Below are 16,469 nucleotides of genomic sequence, written 5' to 3'. Positions count from 1 at the left end.
TGTCTATACTGTCATTCTCCCCCTGACCACTGAGTTGGGTGTTATAAAAGTATTTTGTTTCAAGAAAGTCAACATTCATTGTGGTGAACATTTGACGAGTTGTTGGATTATAACACCGGTAACCGATTTGATCGATCCCATAGCCAACAAATACACATTTCTCAACACATGGGCCAAGTTTGTTTCGGTTGGTTTTGGGTATATGGACAAAAGCGGTACACCCAAAGATTCGAGGTTCAAGTGTAAGAGGATGGGGAATATTGGCAGATTTAGACAGACAATCTAGGGGAGTCTTGAATTTAAGAGCTTTTGTGGGAAGCCGATTCAGCAGATACACGGAGGTTGCAACTGCCTCCGGCCAGAAAGATTTAGGGACTTGAGATTCTATCAAAAGGGCTCGAGTCATTTCAAGGATAATACGGTTTTTCCGTTCGGAAACACCATTTTGTTCTGGGGTGTGGGCACAAGAGGTTTGATGAATTAATCCTTTGGTTGTAAAGAATTGTTTCATAGATGTATTGACAAATTCCCCCCCCCCATTGTCGGATCGAAGGATTTGGATTTGAGTTTGAAATTGAGTTTGAATCATAGCATAAAACATGACAAATTTTTCGTAAACTTCGGCTTTATTTTTTAAAAAATATACCCATGTCATGCGAGTGCAATCATCCACGAATAATATAAAGTACCGAAGACCCTGCCCCCTATCACAGGAGCAGGACCCCACACATCAGAATGGATTAATGAGAAAGGTGAAGCAACTTTCGTATTGCTAGGTTTGAACGGGTGTCAATGGCTTTTGGCGCGAAGACAGATTCACAATCTATTTTCCCATTTGAAGGGAAGAGTTTTGGAAACAAAAGGTGCGAATAACCATGGGATGGATGTCCCAAACGTCGATGCCATAGCCAGGCGTCCCGGTTATCAGTTCCATGAGCCAACATCACAGTACCCTGGTGAGCCACTTCATCCACATAGTACAATCCTTGGCGCTCAGTACCACGTCCAATAATCACACCCGTCCTGATATCCTGTAGGAGACAGAAAGTAGGGTGCATTAGTACCGTGCAATTTAATTCTTTGGTAATATGACTGATTGACAGTAATTTGTGTGATAAGGACGGAACATAGAGGCAATTTGACAATTTCATAGTTGGTGAAATTTCAATTACTCCTCCTCCTTTCATTTGCATCGTTCCGTTGTTTGCTGTATGTATTTGAGATTTTTGAGGTTGGGTCATTGACCGTATGTCTAATGGTTCAAACGTCATGGTGTCAGTGGCACCAGAATCGAAAATCCAAGCACTATTCTTACTCTGATTGATTTCCATTTTTTTTAAACGACAACCAAAAAACGAGCGTATTTAATTGGCACCCAAAAACAACTTCGATAAATGGCGAAGTTATCCCACCGGCGAATTTATCTAAATTCACCGGTGACTTGAACTCGCGTTCAAGATTTAAGTCCGCCCGCAAACCACCGCTAAATGGCGAAGTTATCTCACTGGCGAATTTATCTAAATTCACCGGTGACTTGAACTCGCGTTCAAGATTTAAAGTTCCCGCAAACTACAAATCCGCTAAGAAACAAATTTTTTGGGATGTGCAGCGTAATTATCAAAAAATTCCTAGGGTTTCTTTGGCACTTTTCACTTTTTCTACACCCTCTTTACAGGTCGGTCATCACCACCATAAATCCAATCCAAAAAAAACAAAGGTTTGAACTTTAATCTTCAAATGCTCCAAACGGTGAGAAGACCCAGCTACTGTGGAGAACGTGGCTGATGTCGGCACAGACCACCGGCGGTTGATGTCAGACCTTTTATAATGAACAGGTTGCGGCTGCACATATCACCGGCGGTTTTAGGGTTTGCGACACGGATGAACGCGGCGGCGGCGACAGATTTATGGGAATCTTAGTGTTTCGGAGTTTTGCTGGCTGGAACGGTGACGGCGACTGCTGTTGTTGATGGATGCGGATTCGACAGGTTCGTTTTTTTAGTCTGATTTTGTGATTTGATTATCAGGTTTTGTTCTGGTTTGAGGTTGGATTGATTGGGGTTGATGTAGATGATGGGCAAAGTGTTCCAGAATCAGAAACACTGCTCTGATACCATGTTGTTTGGTATAAAGAATGAACTGATTTGGGGTTTGAATTGTATTGAATTGTATTGAAGTATATCACTTAGGGTTACAAAGAAATGGTGCTATATAGAACACCAAGTTACATATTAGCCCCCTATACTATTTATTTTCTTCTTTCCGACAACATGATGTGAAGATCATCATAAACATAAACAGAAACAAGTTGCTACTTTTCAACCTATTATTATCACAATTATAAAGCAACTTTTATCTCCACTTTTAATTACTTCAACATCCATAAAACCGGTAGATGATTGTATTTCATATATTCATCTCATAACCGCGATTTTGTTTGATCCAATGGCGAACTCTGCAAAACAGCATATTGTATATTTAACATTCTTAAATTCGACGATATATCTAAAGAAAATGATTAAAGAGAATCTAACCAAAGGAGCCCCGAGTGCAGCTCTCTGAGCCAAGTAGTCACATGGCTTAAAGAAGTCCCCATACAACTTTGACCACTCATTCAACCTCTCATATATGTACTTAGATCCAACCGAATCTCCCCAGAACATAATCCCTCCCCTGTACACAAAACGTATGTTAAATCGTAAAATAATAATTTTATTGTATAATTCTAAATAAAATTGTTGAGGAAAAACATGAAACCTGTAAGGTGGAAATCCCATTCCCATAACACCCGCGATATCCAAATCAGCTGCCTTTACTGCAATACCCTCAGCGTATACTCTACACGCCTCGTTGACAACAGGAAAGAACACCATCTCTATTATGTCATTATCTGATAGTTTCCTTAACTGTAACAAAACCATAACAAATTAGTTAAACATAAGTCTTTTTCTGTCGTGTGAAGAGCTGACATTTATCTTTGAAGATCAATGAAGTGTAAGTGTGCAAGCGAGCGCACATGTGTGTATATGCGAGAGAGACCTCAGGTTCAACTGAGATGCCAGAAATTTCCCTTGCTTTCTTGATGTATTTTTTTATTTCACGATCTGGACTCGCTTTGCATTTATCATTGTAGAGATAAAAACCTTTGCGAGTGGTTTCACCTAAAACAAGAATCACAAGTTTAACAAACAAAATCCTTAAAAAAAAACTAAAAACATTTTGTCTTTCATAACTAGAACAGATCGCGATTCGCGATACCTGCTCTTTTATCCTCTTGCATGAGTGGAATAAGCATAGATTTATATGTTCTTTCAGGAAAACTATAAACAAACTGTGTCCCAGACGCCACTGCAACAACAAAACCAACATGATCACACAATCTGAACGGGCCCATTGGCATTCCAAATTTTGTAATCGCTCGATCAATGTTGTATACGCCGGCCCCACGTTCTACTAGCAAAAGAGCCGCTTGAGTATATGGGAAAAACATCCTGTTAACAGCAAAACCTGTGCGGTTCCCAACTACAACTGGTGTTTTTCTAATCTTTTTCGCCACATCCAACAAGTCAACCACTGTTTGAGGTGATGTTTTCGTCGTCCGGACGATTTCCAAAAGTGGCATAACGAGAGCCGGGCTGCAAAAAAGTTACAAGTTATTTTGGTAACTAATTCAAGCTGCAAAAAAAGTTAAAAACTTATACCTGAAAAAGTGTGCACCAATTATCCTATCATGAGATTTTGTCTTCTCACCAATTAGATTCAAGTCAATTGTTGAGGTGTTACTTACAAGTATGCAATTTGGAGAGCAGTACTTCTCCAAATCCGAAAATATTTCTTGTTTCAACGAGACATTGTCAACAACAGCCTGTTTGTTTAAACATGTATAGAGAATCATTAAATTCCATTTGCTTGTTACATTTTTTTTCTCTGAATTATTAAATAAGTTGGAAAATGTTAAGTACCTCAATCACCATATCCACATCTTTAAAGCTTTCGTAGTCGAGAACGCCCGTGATACGAGAGATGGTTTTCTCAAACTTTTCTTTAGTCAACTTACCTTTCTTAACACTGCTTGTCAAATTGACTGGATGATAGATATGTATATACATTAATACAAAAGCAATTTAGAAATATTTCAAGAGAGTAAAAACTCAAACCTTTGACTCTGCCTAATCCTGCATCCAAGAACTTTTGATTGACTTCTTTCAAGAAAACTTGATACCCATTTAGAATCAAAGCCGTTGCTATTCCGGACCCCATCAGACCTCCGCCAACAATAGCAACCGTTCTTATTTGTTTTGGTTTCAAACCAAGATCCGTGACCCCGGGTACCTGTTAATACACAAAAACAAGACTTGATCATACTCATTTGACACCATGTTGACTTTTTTCTAGTCAGCTTTGACTTATGATTACAACAAGTCTAACAGTTGTACCTTTGTAGTACCACACTGGGCAAAGAAGAGATGAACCAAGCTCTTGCAAATATCCGTCTTTAAAAGAACTTGAAATGCATCAGATTCCTGCAAATTATAAAAAAAAAATCATATTAAAATGGTTCAAGTAAGGTAATCATAAATAGGGAATTTAATTACTCCGTATGAGTTATGACAACAAATACAAACCTTCAATATTCCAGCATGCGGGCCCGAGACAATGCCCTCTTCAATAACATCAATGCAAACATGTGGATGTTGTAAGTTGGGTGCTTGTTTGCGTGCTTGAGCTCTAGCAAAATTCAATATTTCACGGGCCTCGCCAAGTGGCTCGATTTTATCTGTTCTGTAAAGACTTGAAACCCATGGTTTTCTACGGGCGTATATATCTAACGCCTTTTGGCGAGCATTTTCTAGTAATTCATCTCTCGGTACAATGGCATCCACGAGTCCTAAATTATGAGCTTCCTCTCCATGGACCGGCTTTGACGTCTAGTTTGTGTTAGAGAGATGAAGAAGCCGATCAGTTAACAAGAATGTATATAATATTATGTATTGTAACTTGAACCTCTCTAAAATTAGAAAATTAAAACATTAATTTTCATGGATGCTAGCGTAACACAAACAATATGTGATAATAAACAACATACCAACATCATTTCAAGGGCTTTTGTTAGACCAACAAGCCGTGGAAGCCGTTGAGTTCCTGAAATAATGCAAAATCACAAGTTACACATTGTTTTTTGGACATTTTCTATAAAGATTGTATAGTGTTTGATATATCATTTCCACTATTTAAATTAAAAGAAATATATATGTGGTCATACCTCCGCCTCCAGGAATAATTCCGAGCTGCAGTTCAGGCAAGCCTAACTGAGTCGTAGAAGTAGATATTCTAGCATTGCAAGCCTGAAAACAAAATAAGCATGATTTATCACCAACTTTATAAAGATATGTTAAAAGTTTCCAAAAAGGAATATGGAAAATGGAAAAATGGTGCATACCATTGCAACCTCTAATCCTCCACCTAAAGCAACCCCATCAATAGCAGCAACAGACGGTTTTCTTGCAGCTGAAGCCAACATTTATTATAAGAAATTCTATTAATGAGTAGTTAACGGTAAAAACCATCAAAAAGATAAAATAAAAAATTCGAAAAACATACTTTCCATGGTATTAGATAGAATATGAACCGATTCACAACCATGTTTTGATCCCAGTCCCGTTGTCATTGCTGTAAACAGTAAATCAACATGAAAAAAGTAATAAAGTTTTAGCAAAACTAATGGGTTAACGAAAGGGAGTGATGCGGGCCCAAGTGTGGAGGAGCGGGTCATCTTGTATTTGGAGGCCCAAGATCGTGTAACAAAAGGGGCTTCACTAAAATGACTCTAACTTGGGCTACGGGGGTCCGTTTTGGGCGTGGGACTAGGCGAAACGAACGTGAGAACGAGCTCCATCTTGCTGCAAACGCCTACGGCAGTTTGGTCATCGTCCGGGCCAAAAAACGCTTATTTCTATTAGTTATTTACGTTTTTATGTTTTTTGAAGTGTTTTGGGCATTTTGTTTTTGAGCTTGTGTTTGGCCCATTGTCTTTTTGAGGCCCATTTCGAATTTCTGTTCCTATTTATATGTTTCTCTAGTAATTTGAAATATCAGACTTGAATTTTGAATTAACTCATTTTCATTTCAAATTATGTGCCATTTGGGTTGAATTTTGGGGGTTGGGGAAGAACTACACGGGTTTTCGTAACACATGCTACATCAGGGAGTCAATTCAAAATTTGGATAAGAGAAACCAGTCGAACTGGTTAAATGGGTCAAAAGTCGCATGAAGTCTAATCTTAATGCGTAAAACATAAAAAACTTTTAAATCATCCATTCCAAAAGCTAGCTTAATAAGTTTTGTAAACATATTTGACACTATAACTCCTTTAAAAAATAGAACAAAAAGTGTTTTGGTCTTCCGGGACAACCCGATCCATACAAAAACTACCATTTTTGGCCTGTTAAGCCACCCATTTTTCTAGTTCTAATTGACACACAAACAAAATGCAATGCAATGTAATATCCATACCTTTTCCTTCCCGCAGTCCGCCTAATACATTGAGGTCAAAACCACCAGAAAATTTGCCTTTTGCACCTGCTCCAATCATGTTTACTTGTTTAGTAAGAACTTTACATGAGTTACAACGGTTAATGATTAAAAAATAATCAAGTAACTGAGGATTGAAATTACCTGTAACAACTATGGCCTTCACGTCGTCCCTTTGTAAGGCTTGATCAAAACTTTCTTTTAAGCTATTTAGTACTGTGGATAAAAAGGGCCATATAGTTTCAATATAATTAGCAAATATAATTGCCCATTGCTTCAAATTTAATATTTATAGATCTAATTAGATGATCCATGAATTTATGTAGTAAATATATTATGAAAAGAACGACGCAAAAACAGAAAAACAGCCATGATTCAAGTCAACAAATCATTAGTCTGTCTAAAACAAATGTTTTTATGATTATTTATTTTTTGCATATCTACAAATCCACAATCCTTTGGTCATATTCAGGGCAAAAATTCCTGGTCTGAACTTATGTAAAGTGTGAATCTAGAGTGAGTGTCTTGTGTATGTGATTTTGAGTATTTTTGACAATAATCTGTCTTGTTATTTTTAATGGTTAAAAAATCACCCATCATGTGATCTTGTCACCACTGATTTCTACCCATTTCAATCAAAAAAAAAAAAAAAAAAAAAAAAAAATCATAGCATCCCACATGTGACATGTTCAAACCATTATCATAGAAATCCAAAGGTTTTCCGTGATTCAACCCTGATAACACGAAAAAAGGCTAAGGAAGATGGGAAGGGTTATACTAGCATTCATATCCTATATGCTACTTTTAAATGCAAACTAACATAGTTTCATTTTAAATCAATTATACCAGCCTTGTTTTCTGCACTCTACACATCAAAAAGGTTTCTTAGAGCCGCCAGTCTCAGTGGGAGCAACCACTCTATCCCCTACGTGGGTATTGTAATCTTTAGAAATTCGATGATCATTCTCATTAATCAAAAGGGTTTAAATACATGAATACAAAGGCACAATAAGGAAACTACATCTCCGTAAATCAAGGAGAGATATGTGCACAATAAATACAATAAATACAGTAATATATATCGGCTAATATCCTCCCGCAGTCGAAGCAGTAGCCGGCCGAATGCAAAGACTGGACTTAAAGCGTTCGAACAAGATACGTGGAAGCCCTTTTATGAAGATGTCAGCATATTGGTATTCAGTGGGAACATGTAGAACGCGTACAACACCAAGACGAACTTTCTCTCGTACAAAATGAATATCAATTTCGACATGTTTGGTGCGTTGATACTGAACCGGGTTTTGTGACAGATACATGGCAGAAATATTGTCACAATAAATGACGGACGCCTGCGTAACTGGAAGATGCAGTTCAAGCAACAAGTTGCGAATCCAAGATAACTCAGCTGTGGTGTTTGAAACTCCCTTATATTCGGCTTCAGCACTGGAGCGTGAGATTGTAGGTTGCCGCTTAGAGGACCATGATACCAAGTTGTCTCCAAGAAAAACACAATATCCGGAGGTCGAGCGACGTGTATCGGGACACCCCCTCCACAGTCAGCATCCGAGTAGGCGGTGAGACTTGTGGATCTGGAGGGGGACATGTGGAGACCATGATCGGCAGTGCCCTTTAGATAGCGAAGTATGCGTTTTAGATACGCAAAGTGAGGCTCCCGCGGGGCATGCATGAAGAGGCATATTTGCTGCACTGCGTATGAAATATCTGGTCGTGTTAACGTAAGGTATTATACCACACCCGCAAGGCTGCGGTATAAAGTCCCGTCAGGAAGGGGTGTGCTAGCCGAAGCACTGAGTTTAGAATGAGTATCTGCCGGTGTGGTACACGGTTTGCAATTTTCCATCTTTGCTCTACTTAGAATATCATGAATGTAGGCACGTTGATAGAGAAAAAGACCTCCAGATTGATGAGTAACTTCAATGCCCAAGAAATGATGTAACCTGCCAAGATCAGTAATAGAAAATTCCCGTGACATAGCTGATATAAAATGATGAAGCAGCCGATCATTTGATGCAGTGAGTACGATATCATCCACATATAACAGGAGGTAAGCCATGTCAGTGCCGCGTTTATAGATGAACAAGGAGCTATCAGAGGTGGATGTCTGAAATCCACAGCAAATGATATAGGAGGCAAACCTATGATACCTCGCCCAAGGTGCCTGTTTGAGCCCGTATAATGATTTATTCAACTTGCATACATATTTAGGATTACATGCATCAACAAATCCTGGTGGCTGAAACATATACACAGTTTCATTGAGATCCCCATGCAAAAATGCGTTTTTAACGTCCAACTGATGTATAGGCCAGGACCTGGACACTGCCAGGCTAAGTACAGTGCGAATGGTGGTTGGTTTAACTACCGGACTAAACGTTTCATCACAATCAATGCCAACCTGCTGAGACTTACCATTTACCACAAGACGGGCCTTATACCTTTCCAAACGTCCATCTGCGTGAAACGTGTGGCGAAACAACCACATACACCGGATAATATGAGTATCGGGAGGCCGAGGCATGAGATCCCACGTGTTATTATCTATTAAAGCAGTGTATTCGGTTTTCATAGCATCGGACCAATGTGGATCAGACTGGGCATCAATATGTGAATTGGGTAAAGGGGATATGGTTTCAACGTTTAGGTTAAGAGGTGCCTTAGGTTTGGACGTCCCCTCACGAGACCGAGTAATCATTAGGTGTGTCGAAGTGGTAGGGGCGGTGGGGAGGGACGTTGTCGGTGGATTGGGTGGCTGAGTCAGGTGAGTGTTCGGTTGGGCCGAGGTATGAGGTTGGCCGATGTAGGAGGTTCGGCCGAGGTATGAGGTTGGGCGATGGGCCGTGGTCTACGTGAATAGGTAAAAGTAGGTGGGGGCCTGGATGTAGGAATCGGTGGTGGGATGGGTGGTATCGGGTATGCGGAAGCTGTTTGTATCGGTGGTGAGGGAGTGGTGGCCATGGGTTGTTGAAAAATTAAGGGGGACGGGTCCGACTCCAAAAAACTGTAGGACATAGGTTTAGGTGTAAACTTCTTGGATAGTGGGAACTCGAGTTCATTGAAGGTGACGTGACGGGAAATACAAACTTTGCCAGTGGATAAATCCAGGCATCGGTACCCACGATGATCCACATGGTAGCCTAGAAAGACACATGGAGAGGAGCGGGGGGCAAGCTTGTGAGGACGGGTGTCAGACTGGTTAGGGTAACAGGCACAACCAAACACCCGAAGGTGTTGATAGTCGGGGTTTTTGAGGTAGAGGGTCGCAGTAGGTGTTCGAAAACCAATGGGTTTGCAAGGAAGAATGTTATGAAGGTATACGAACGTGTGCAATGCTTCTACCCAATAGTGTGGTGGTAGAGAGGCATGGGTGAGGAGAGAGAGCATGATTTCATTAAGACGACGAATCATGCGCTCATCCGTCCCATTTTGTTGGCAGGTGTGAGGGCACGAGAAGCAGAATTGTAAGCCATGGGTAGAGGAGAATTGTTTGAATTGGGTGTTATCAAATTCTCCACCCATATCACATTGGAAACTCTTAATTTGGTGATGAAATTAGGTGGATATGTATTTATAAAATTGGGTAAATTTGGTGTATGTTTCGAACTTAAATTTGAAAGGAAATACCCAAGTAAAATGAGTATAATCGTCAATCACAACCAAATAATATTTATATCCCTGTTTGCTAGGTATAGGAGATGTCCACAAATCACAATAAACAATATCAAATGGACAAACAGTGCAAGAAGTAGATAAATTGAAAGGCAAACGTTTATGTTTAGCAATTTGACAAGAGTCACAAAAAACTGAACGACTGCGTTTATCACAAGAAATAAATTTATTGGAATTCAAAAAATCTAGGACATGTAAACCAGGATGTCCAAGACATTTGTGCTAGGAGCCTTGAGAACTGGTGGAAACAAAAGCAGAAGCATCAGGTACTTGGATAGCAGTGAGCGGGTAGAGATTACTGGTACTGTCGTGGCGACTCAAGAAATCCCACTCGGATAATCCTTCACAGAAAAACCAAAAGGATCAAAATCGACAGACGCCCAATTATCACGAGTAAATTTTCAAACAGAAATTAAGTTCTTTATGATATTAGGTGTGTGAAGTATGTTTTTAAGGTGAAGTGGTTTAGAGGTGGTGGGTAGACTGGTGTGGCCTGATCCAACAACTGGTAACCGACGTCCATTTCTAACCAACACATTTTTAATAGATCGATTACACGGGTGAGAAATCATACCTAAGTCTCGGGTGAGGTGGTCTGATGCTCTAGTATCCATGAACCAACTACGAGTTTCGGGTTCCAAAGCCATAGTGCTTCTGCAAGTTCAGTAGGTTCCAAGGGGTTGACGTCAGTCATATGGGCTTCAGGGGCAAACTGGTTCGGTGCCGAGGACGGTGGCTGCTGTGGGGCGGTCTAAGGTGAGACCCAGCCCGGTTGGGTTGGGTAAGGGCACGGGGGTGGTGGGTTGGCCCAGAACGAGTTGGCCCAATACGGTGGTGGCATGGGGTAGTACTGCTGGTTCCACGAGTTCCTTGGCGGGTTCCGATTAGATAAGCCACAGCTACTGGACCCAGACCCGAAAGTGCCTGAACGATAGTGGGCTGGGCTAGAATTAATTGGGCCGTTAGTTGGGTTTTGGTTGCTGTTTGGGTTGTCCCGGCGTGGGCCGCTGCGGCGGTTTTGATTGAACCGGGTGGGACGGTTCGAGTCATAGTTCTGATTTCGAGTGGGCTGAGTATCACGAGGGGAACCATCACGTCTGGGAGTTGGGGCGACGACTGCATGTGCTTCCGAATTGGGACCAGTTCCGTCTCGAGCAGCCTGTCGTTCCATATCACCACGAAGCATCTCACATGCCTCGTTCCAGGAGGGAAGTTCACGATTGATGATAGAACCGATAGTGTCATACTCCCGAGGCAGACCCTGAACCAGTTGCAGAACTAAAGTTTGTTCATTAACCGGGCTGCCCACATCATCTAACTGGGCTACCAAATCCCAAAGGGTTTGGCATTAGGCTTCCAACGAAGACACATAACTGAGTTTAAGGTTGACAAATCGAGATTGAAGGGCAGCACAACGAGGACCTTTGTTGTTATGGAAGATGTTCTTGACCCAATTCCAAGCTTGGAGGGTCGTAGATGGTTCTTCAAGGACCCGAAGGAGATTGTCAGCGGATAGCGTGCTGTATATCCACTGAAGTACAACAGCATCAATCTTCATCCATTGAGCGTAGGTGGGATCTTCTTTAGACGGCGGTTCAGCGGTGATGTGGTCGAGGACCTCGTATCCGTGAGCATGAAGGTTAAAGAGCTTCACCCACGCGGAGTACGTGACCGTAGTACCATCCAAGACACAGACCTTCTTGGTGATATCAGTAACGGTATAAACTGGACGTAGGGGAGCAGTTTGTGTGGAGGTGTTGGTGTTGTCATTCATGGTGGAGGGTTCAATTAACAGGACACAGGATCGAAAAAAAAGGAATAAGGTGGCCTGCAGTTTAGGGTCGAAACCCTAGGGACTGGATCGAAATCCAGAAAAAAAAGAAGAAGCTGCGGTTAGGTATAGAGCACAAGCTCTGATACCATGTAATCTTTAGAAATTCGACGATCATTCTCAGTAGTCAAAAGGGTTTAAATACAGGAATACAAAGGCACAATAAGGAAACTACATCTCCGTAAATCAAGGAGAGATATGTGCACAATAAATACAATAAATACAGATATATATATATATATATATATATATATATATATATATATATAGGGGAGGTTCATTTGAGAACAAAATTTAGTTGAGAAGAAAAAGAACAAAGGTTACAATTGTAAAAATATTAAGTAGTTATTCTTTGATCTCATTTATTATAATCTTTAAGTAATTAATTATTCATAAAAACTATTATTCTCTACAATAATGTTCATTGCCTACACACATAAAAAGTTATCCTACACATTTCGAAAATTATCCTACACATGCTTAAATTTATCCTCCACAACTCGTAATTTATCCTACACGCCTAGTAATTTATCCTACACTCTAAATTATATTTTTTTAATTTTTGAAATAACATATATTTTTTGAAAATAAGTTACAAATTTAATGTAGTTAGATATTAAAAAGGAAGACTAGACATTAATGATCTGTGTAACTTTACAAATATACCCTTATATTAAAATTAAATGCAAATAATAAATGAAGTAAAATAAATTATTCTTATTGGTTGAAACTTATTCTTTTTTCTTTTTACAAAAAAATTCTTCTCATTTGAACCTTCCACTATATATATATATATATATATATATATATAGGGGAAGGTTCATTTGAGAAGAAAATTAAATCGAGAAGAAAAAGAACAAAGGGTACAATTGTAAAACATTAAATAGTTTATCTTTCATCTCATTTAGTATTATTTTTGACTAATTAATTAGTCATAAAGACTATCATCCTCCACACTAAAATTTTTGCCTAAACACATCAAAAATTATCCTACACGTTTTTGAAATTTATCCTACACATACTGAAATTTATCCTACACAACTCGTAATTTATCCTACACACCTTATAATTTATCCTACACTTTAAATTAAATTTTTTCTTCTTTGAAAAAATATTTTTTTTTGAAAGTAAGTTACAAATTTAATTTAGTTAGATATTAAAAAGGAAGACTAACAATTAATGATCTATCTAATTTTACTAATATACCCTTACACCCATATTAAATACAAAAATTAAATGAAGTAAAATGAAACATTCTTATTGGTTGAAGTTTGTTCTTTTTTATTCTTACAAAAAAATTCTTCTCGCTTGAACTCTCCACTATATATATATATATATATATATATATATATATATATATATATATATATATATATATATATATATCAGCTAATAGGTATGCTCGCCCTCGTCCCAACCTCCCCAGACCCTACGAGGAGCTTTTCGCCTTTTCCTAAGATTTTACAGGGTACGTTTGTTTGTTGGTTTGTTACTTTATTAAAACTCTACGTTGATTAGAACAAAATGTCATGATCATCGATTAGCTCACAATTAGGGCTGTAAACGAACCGAACGAACATGAACAAGGCCTTGTTCGTGTTCGTTCGTTAAGGAAATAAATGTGTTCACGAACGGTTCATGAACACTTACCGAACGAGATTTTATGTTCGTGTTCGTTCATTAAGGAAATGAGCGTGTTCGCGAACGGTTCACGAACACAAATAAATTTGGCGAACGCGACGAAGGATAAAGATAGATGGCCCAGAGAGTAGCACTCGAACTTGAATCCCTTATTGTGGAACGGAGGTCGATCGTATCCGCCGATGTAAATAATGAGAAATGAAAGGGAAATGATGCATAAACAAAGTGAAAGTGGGTTTCCTAGTTTAATTGTTAGGATAATAAAATAAATAAAAGTTTAATAATATAAAAAGTGCAAATAAAATGTAAGAAAATACAAAGATATTCAATTAAAACACAAACATACGAATATAAACGAATGCAAATCAACGAATGTTCACGAACACGTTCACGAATACCTTACCGAACGTTCACGAACACAATCGAACGAACGAGACCTCTGTTCATGTTCGTTCATTTAACTAATCGAACGAAATTTCTTGTTCATGTTCGTTCGTTTATTAAACGAACGAACATAAACGAACTTCCCGCCGAACGGTTCATGAACTGTTTGCTGAACGTTCGGTTCGTTTACAGCCCTACTCACAATTACTCACATGCGTCAACATGATGACACTTTAAGATCAAACAAACCAACAAGATCACTGATCATGGCATGTTAGATACACAACAAAAAAACTCAAGTAAGATATAGATTACCATCAAAAGAAAGTGAATTAGCAGGTGGATTGATGATGGTGATGATAGCCACCCCATCCGACCCAACTGAGATCGTTGTTGTCCCTCCCATTTTCTCTACTATTTCCTAACAAAACTGAAACTTTGTACTCAAGTTTTGATGGGATTTTATTATGGCTGCAATGGCGATGAATACTCGGTCAGTGGCGACTTATGGCGGCTTGTTAGAGTAAAAGCAGTGCCTTGTGGGTGGCTCACTGGCTTGGAATAGGATGGTAGTTTGTGTCACCCTTTTGGCGCCTTATTTCAGCCAAAAATAAACAGTAGACTTTTATTTAATATTCAGCATAATTGTTTTATGTTTTAGAATAAATAAGTCAACGCCCGGCCTAAGCTCCCTCGAGATAATGACATATGTGTACCTTTGTATGTTAAGTTAATTAGTGTATATATTAAAACTATTTTATACAATATATTTACTTTTTATTTATATTAACTTCCTTTATACTGTAATAATTTGTCCTTTTTTTTCTTTTCTGAAAGCAGAAACATTTAACCTTTTTTTTCATAATTTATATGGGTATTTCATAGTCACTGTATTTGAATGAAACCATATATACATATTTGGTTTTTTAATCTATAGAATACATAAATGAGCTTTAGCCTTACAAAAAGAATATAGAAATGAAATAAAATATTCATATGGTGTTAGTTTAGACTAACAATTCATGAGAGAGTAACGCGGACAAGTTGACTTCGATAACCACAAAGAAATGTGAGAAACAACAAATTAGTTGTTATAAGAGTTATTTAAACACATACACACATTTCAGCTACACTCCAAATCACATTATGGATAGAATAAGTGTAGATTCATATGGTATCTAAACATTTATACTCTTATTTCCCTCTATATTAATTTGTAAAATTTACTCTACTCACAATTATACTATTCAATTTTAATAGGTTTTTATTGGTGCATCATGCATGTCATCCACTCCCATTCATCAATAACACATCAAATACTTTTATTTTTCTCTTTAGAATGCTAGGATATTAGGCCAACCATCCAAATCCAAATGCACATTTGCAGGTTGTATTGTTTTGGTTTTTTCCTTTCTAATCCAAGACTTTATTATGGATTATATGTTAAGAATTTCTTATTATAGTAACTAAATATTGAATGTGGTAATGGTAGTTTGAGAGTTGTGACATATAAGGCTATAGGATGTGGTCATGACCCTCATTACCATCATTACTCTCTACGTCAGTGCCATATAGTCCACCTCTAATCCACCATCCAAAACCGCTACCCTAAGGGTGTGGTCATGACCCAAAACACTAGCCCCTTATTTATTTTAATTTATCTTTGTCTAAAGAAAAAAAAATGATTTTTTGAAAAATGGAAAGGAGGACCATGGTTGCTATGGTTTAGGCCGTGGGGTATGGGGAGGGGGTTAGGGCGTGGGTTGGGGGAAAACGCCCAAGGCACCACCCCGGGTGGGCTTGGGTTTGGGGCGTGGCCCTTGGGGCTTGGGTTTCAAGCCGGGCGTGGGGCGGGGGAGCAAGGTGACATGACGGTTGCTGAGTGGCCCATTCAAAGTAGCCGTTGGCTAGCCGTTGGGCTAGCCGTCGGGAGCTAGTTTAAAAAAAAAATCTTTTTTCCTTTATATATACTTACAACATTTAACATTTTTCTCACACAATATCAAACACAAAAAACACAATATTACCATGAGTTCTTCAAGTTATAGTGAATCGTCATCATCATCTGACGATGGTGCGGAAATATTTCTACAAATGATCGCGGCGGTGGTGAAAGCTATCGTGGAAGACGAAGACGATGAGGAAGAGACTCAACAACCTAAACGGAGGAGGAGGTACATCGCTCATGAACGGCACACCGCTAACGATTTGTTGGTAAGCGATTACTTCTCAGCGGAACCTAAGTATGATGAAAAAATGTTTAGGCGTCGTTTTCGTATGAGTAGAAACTTATTTTTAAGAATATCTAGAGATCTTGAGGAGAAATATGATTATTTCCAACAAAAACCCGATGTAACCGGGCAATTAGGATTTAGTACGTGGCAAAAGGTCACG

At 38.8% G+C, this 16,469-nt stretch overlaps 1 protein-coding gene across 1 annotated transcript; it reads right to left on the bottom strand.

The window, feature by feature from the left end:
* Positions 1 to 1,885: 1,885 nt before the first annotated feature.
* On the bottom strand, positions 1,886 to 14,539 carry LOC110899789 (glyoxysomal fatty acid beta-oxidation multifunctional protein MFP-a). The gene is made up of 17 exons (XM_022146679.2): positions 14,391 to 14,539; positions 6,677 to 6,748; positions 6,512 to 6,580; positions 5,602 to 5,652; positions 5,441 to 5,508; positions 5,264 to 5,345; positions 5,087 to 5,142; positions 4,626 to 4,928; positions 4,437 to 4,523; positions 4,158 to 4,332; positions 3,963 to 4,084; positions 3,702 to 3,865; positions 3,259 to 3,635; positions 3,040 to 3,161; positions 2,758 to 2,906; positions 2,535 to 2,673; positions 1,886 to 2,455 (listed from the first exon to the last, which is right to left on the bottom strand). The coding sequence occupies exons 1-17, from the start codon at positions 14,479 to 14,481 to the stop codon at positions 2,420 to 2,422; spliced, it is 2,163 nt and encodes a 720-aa protein (XP_022002371.1). The 5' UTR covers positions 14,482 to 14,539; the 3' UTR covers positions 1,886 to 2,419.
* Positions 14,540 to 16,469: the final 1,930 nt, after the last annotated feature.

This window comes from Helianthus annuus, chromosome 13, assembly GCF_002127325.2.
Source record: "Helianthus annuus cultivar XRQ/B chromosome 13, HanXRQr2.0-SUNRISE, whole genome shotgun sequence".
Taxonomy (NCBI): Eukaryota; Viridiplantae; Streptophyta; class Magnoliopsida; order Asterales; family Asteraceae; genus Helianthus; species Helianthus annuus.
Note: the sequence above shows the minus strand (reverse complement) of the source record. Positions and strands in the feature narration are given on the sequence as shown.

Excerpts from the sequence above, each read along its gene's own strand:
- LOC110899789 (XM_022146679.2), bottom strand. The coding sequence starts at position 14,481 with ATGGGAGGGACAACAACGATCTCAGTTGGGTCGGATGGGGTGGCTATC. Across the intron at positions 3,636-3,701 it reads ATTGGTGCACACTTTTTCAG|CCCGGCTCTCGTTATGCCAC; the intron begins GTATAAGTTTTT and ends ACTTTTTTGCAG. Across the intron at positions 3,162-3,258 it reads GCAAGAGGATAAAAGAGCAG|GTGAAACCACTCGCAAAGGT; the intron begins GTATCGCGAATC and ends TTCTTGTTTTAG.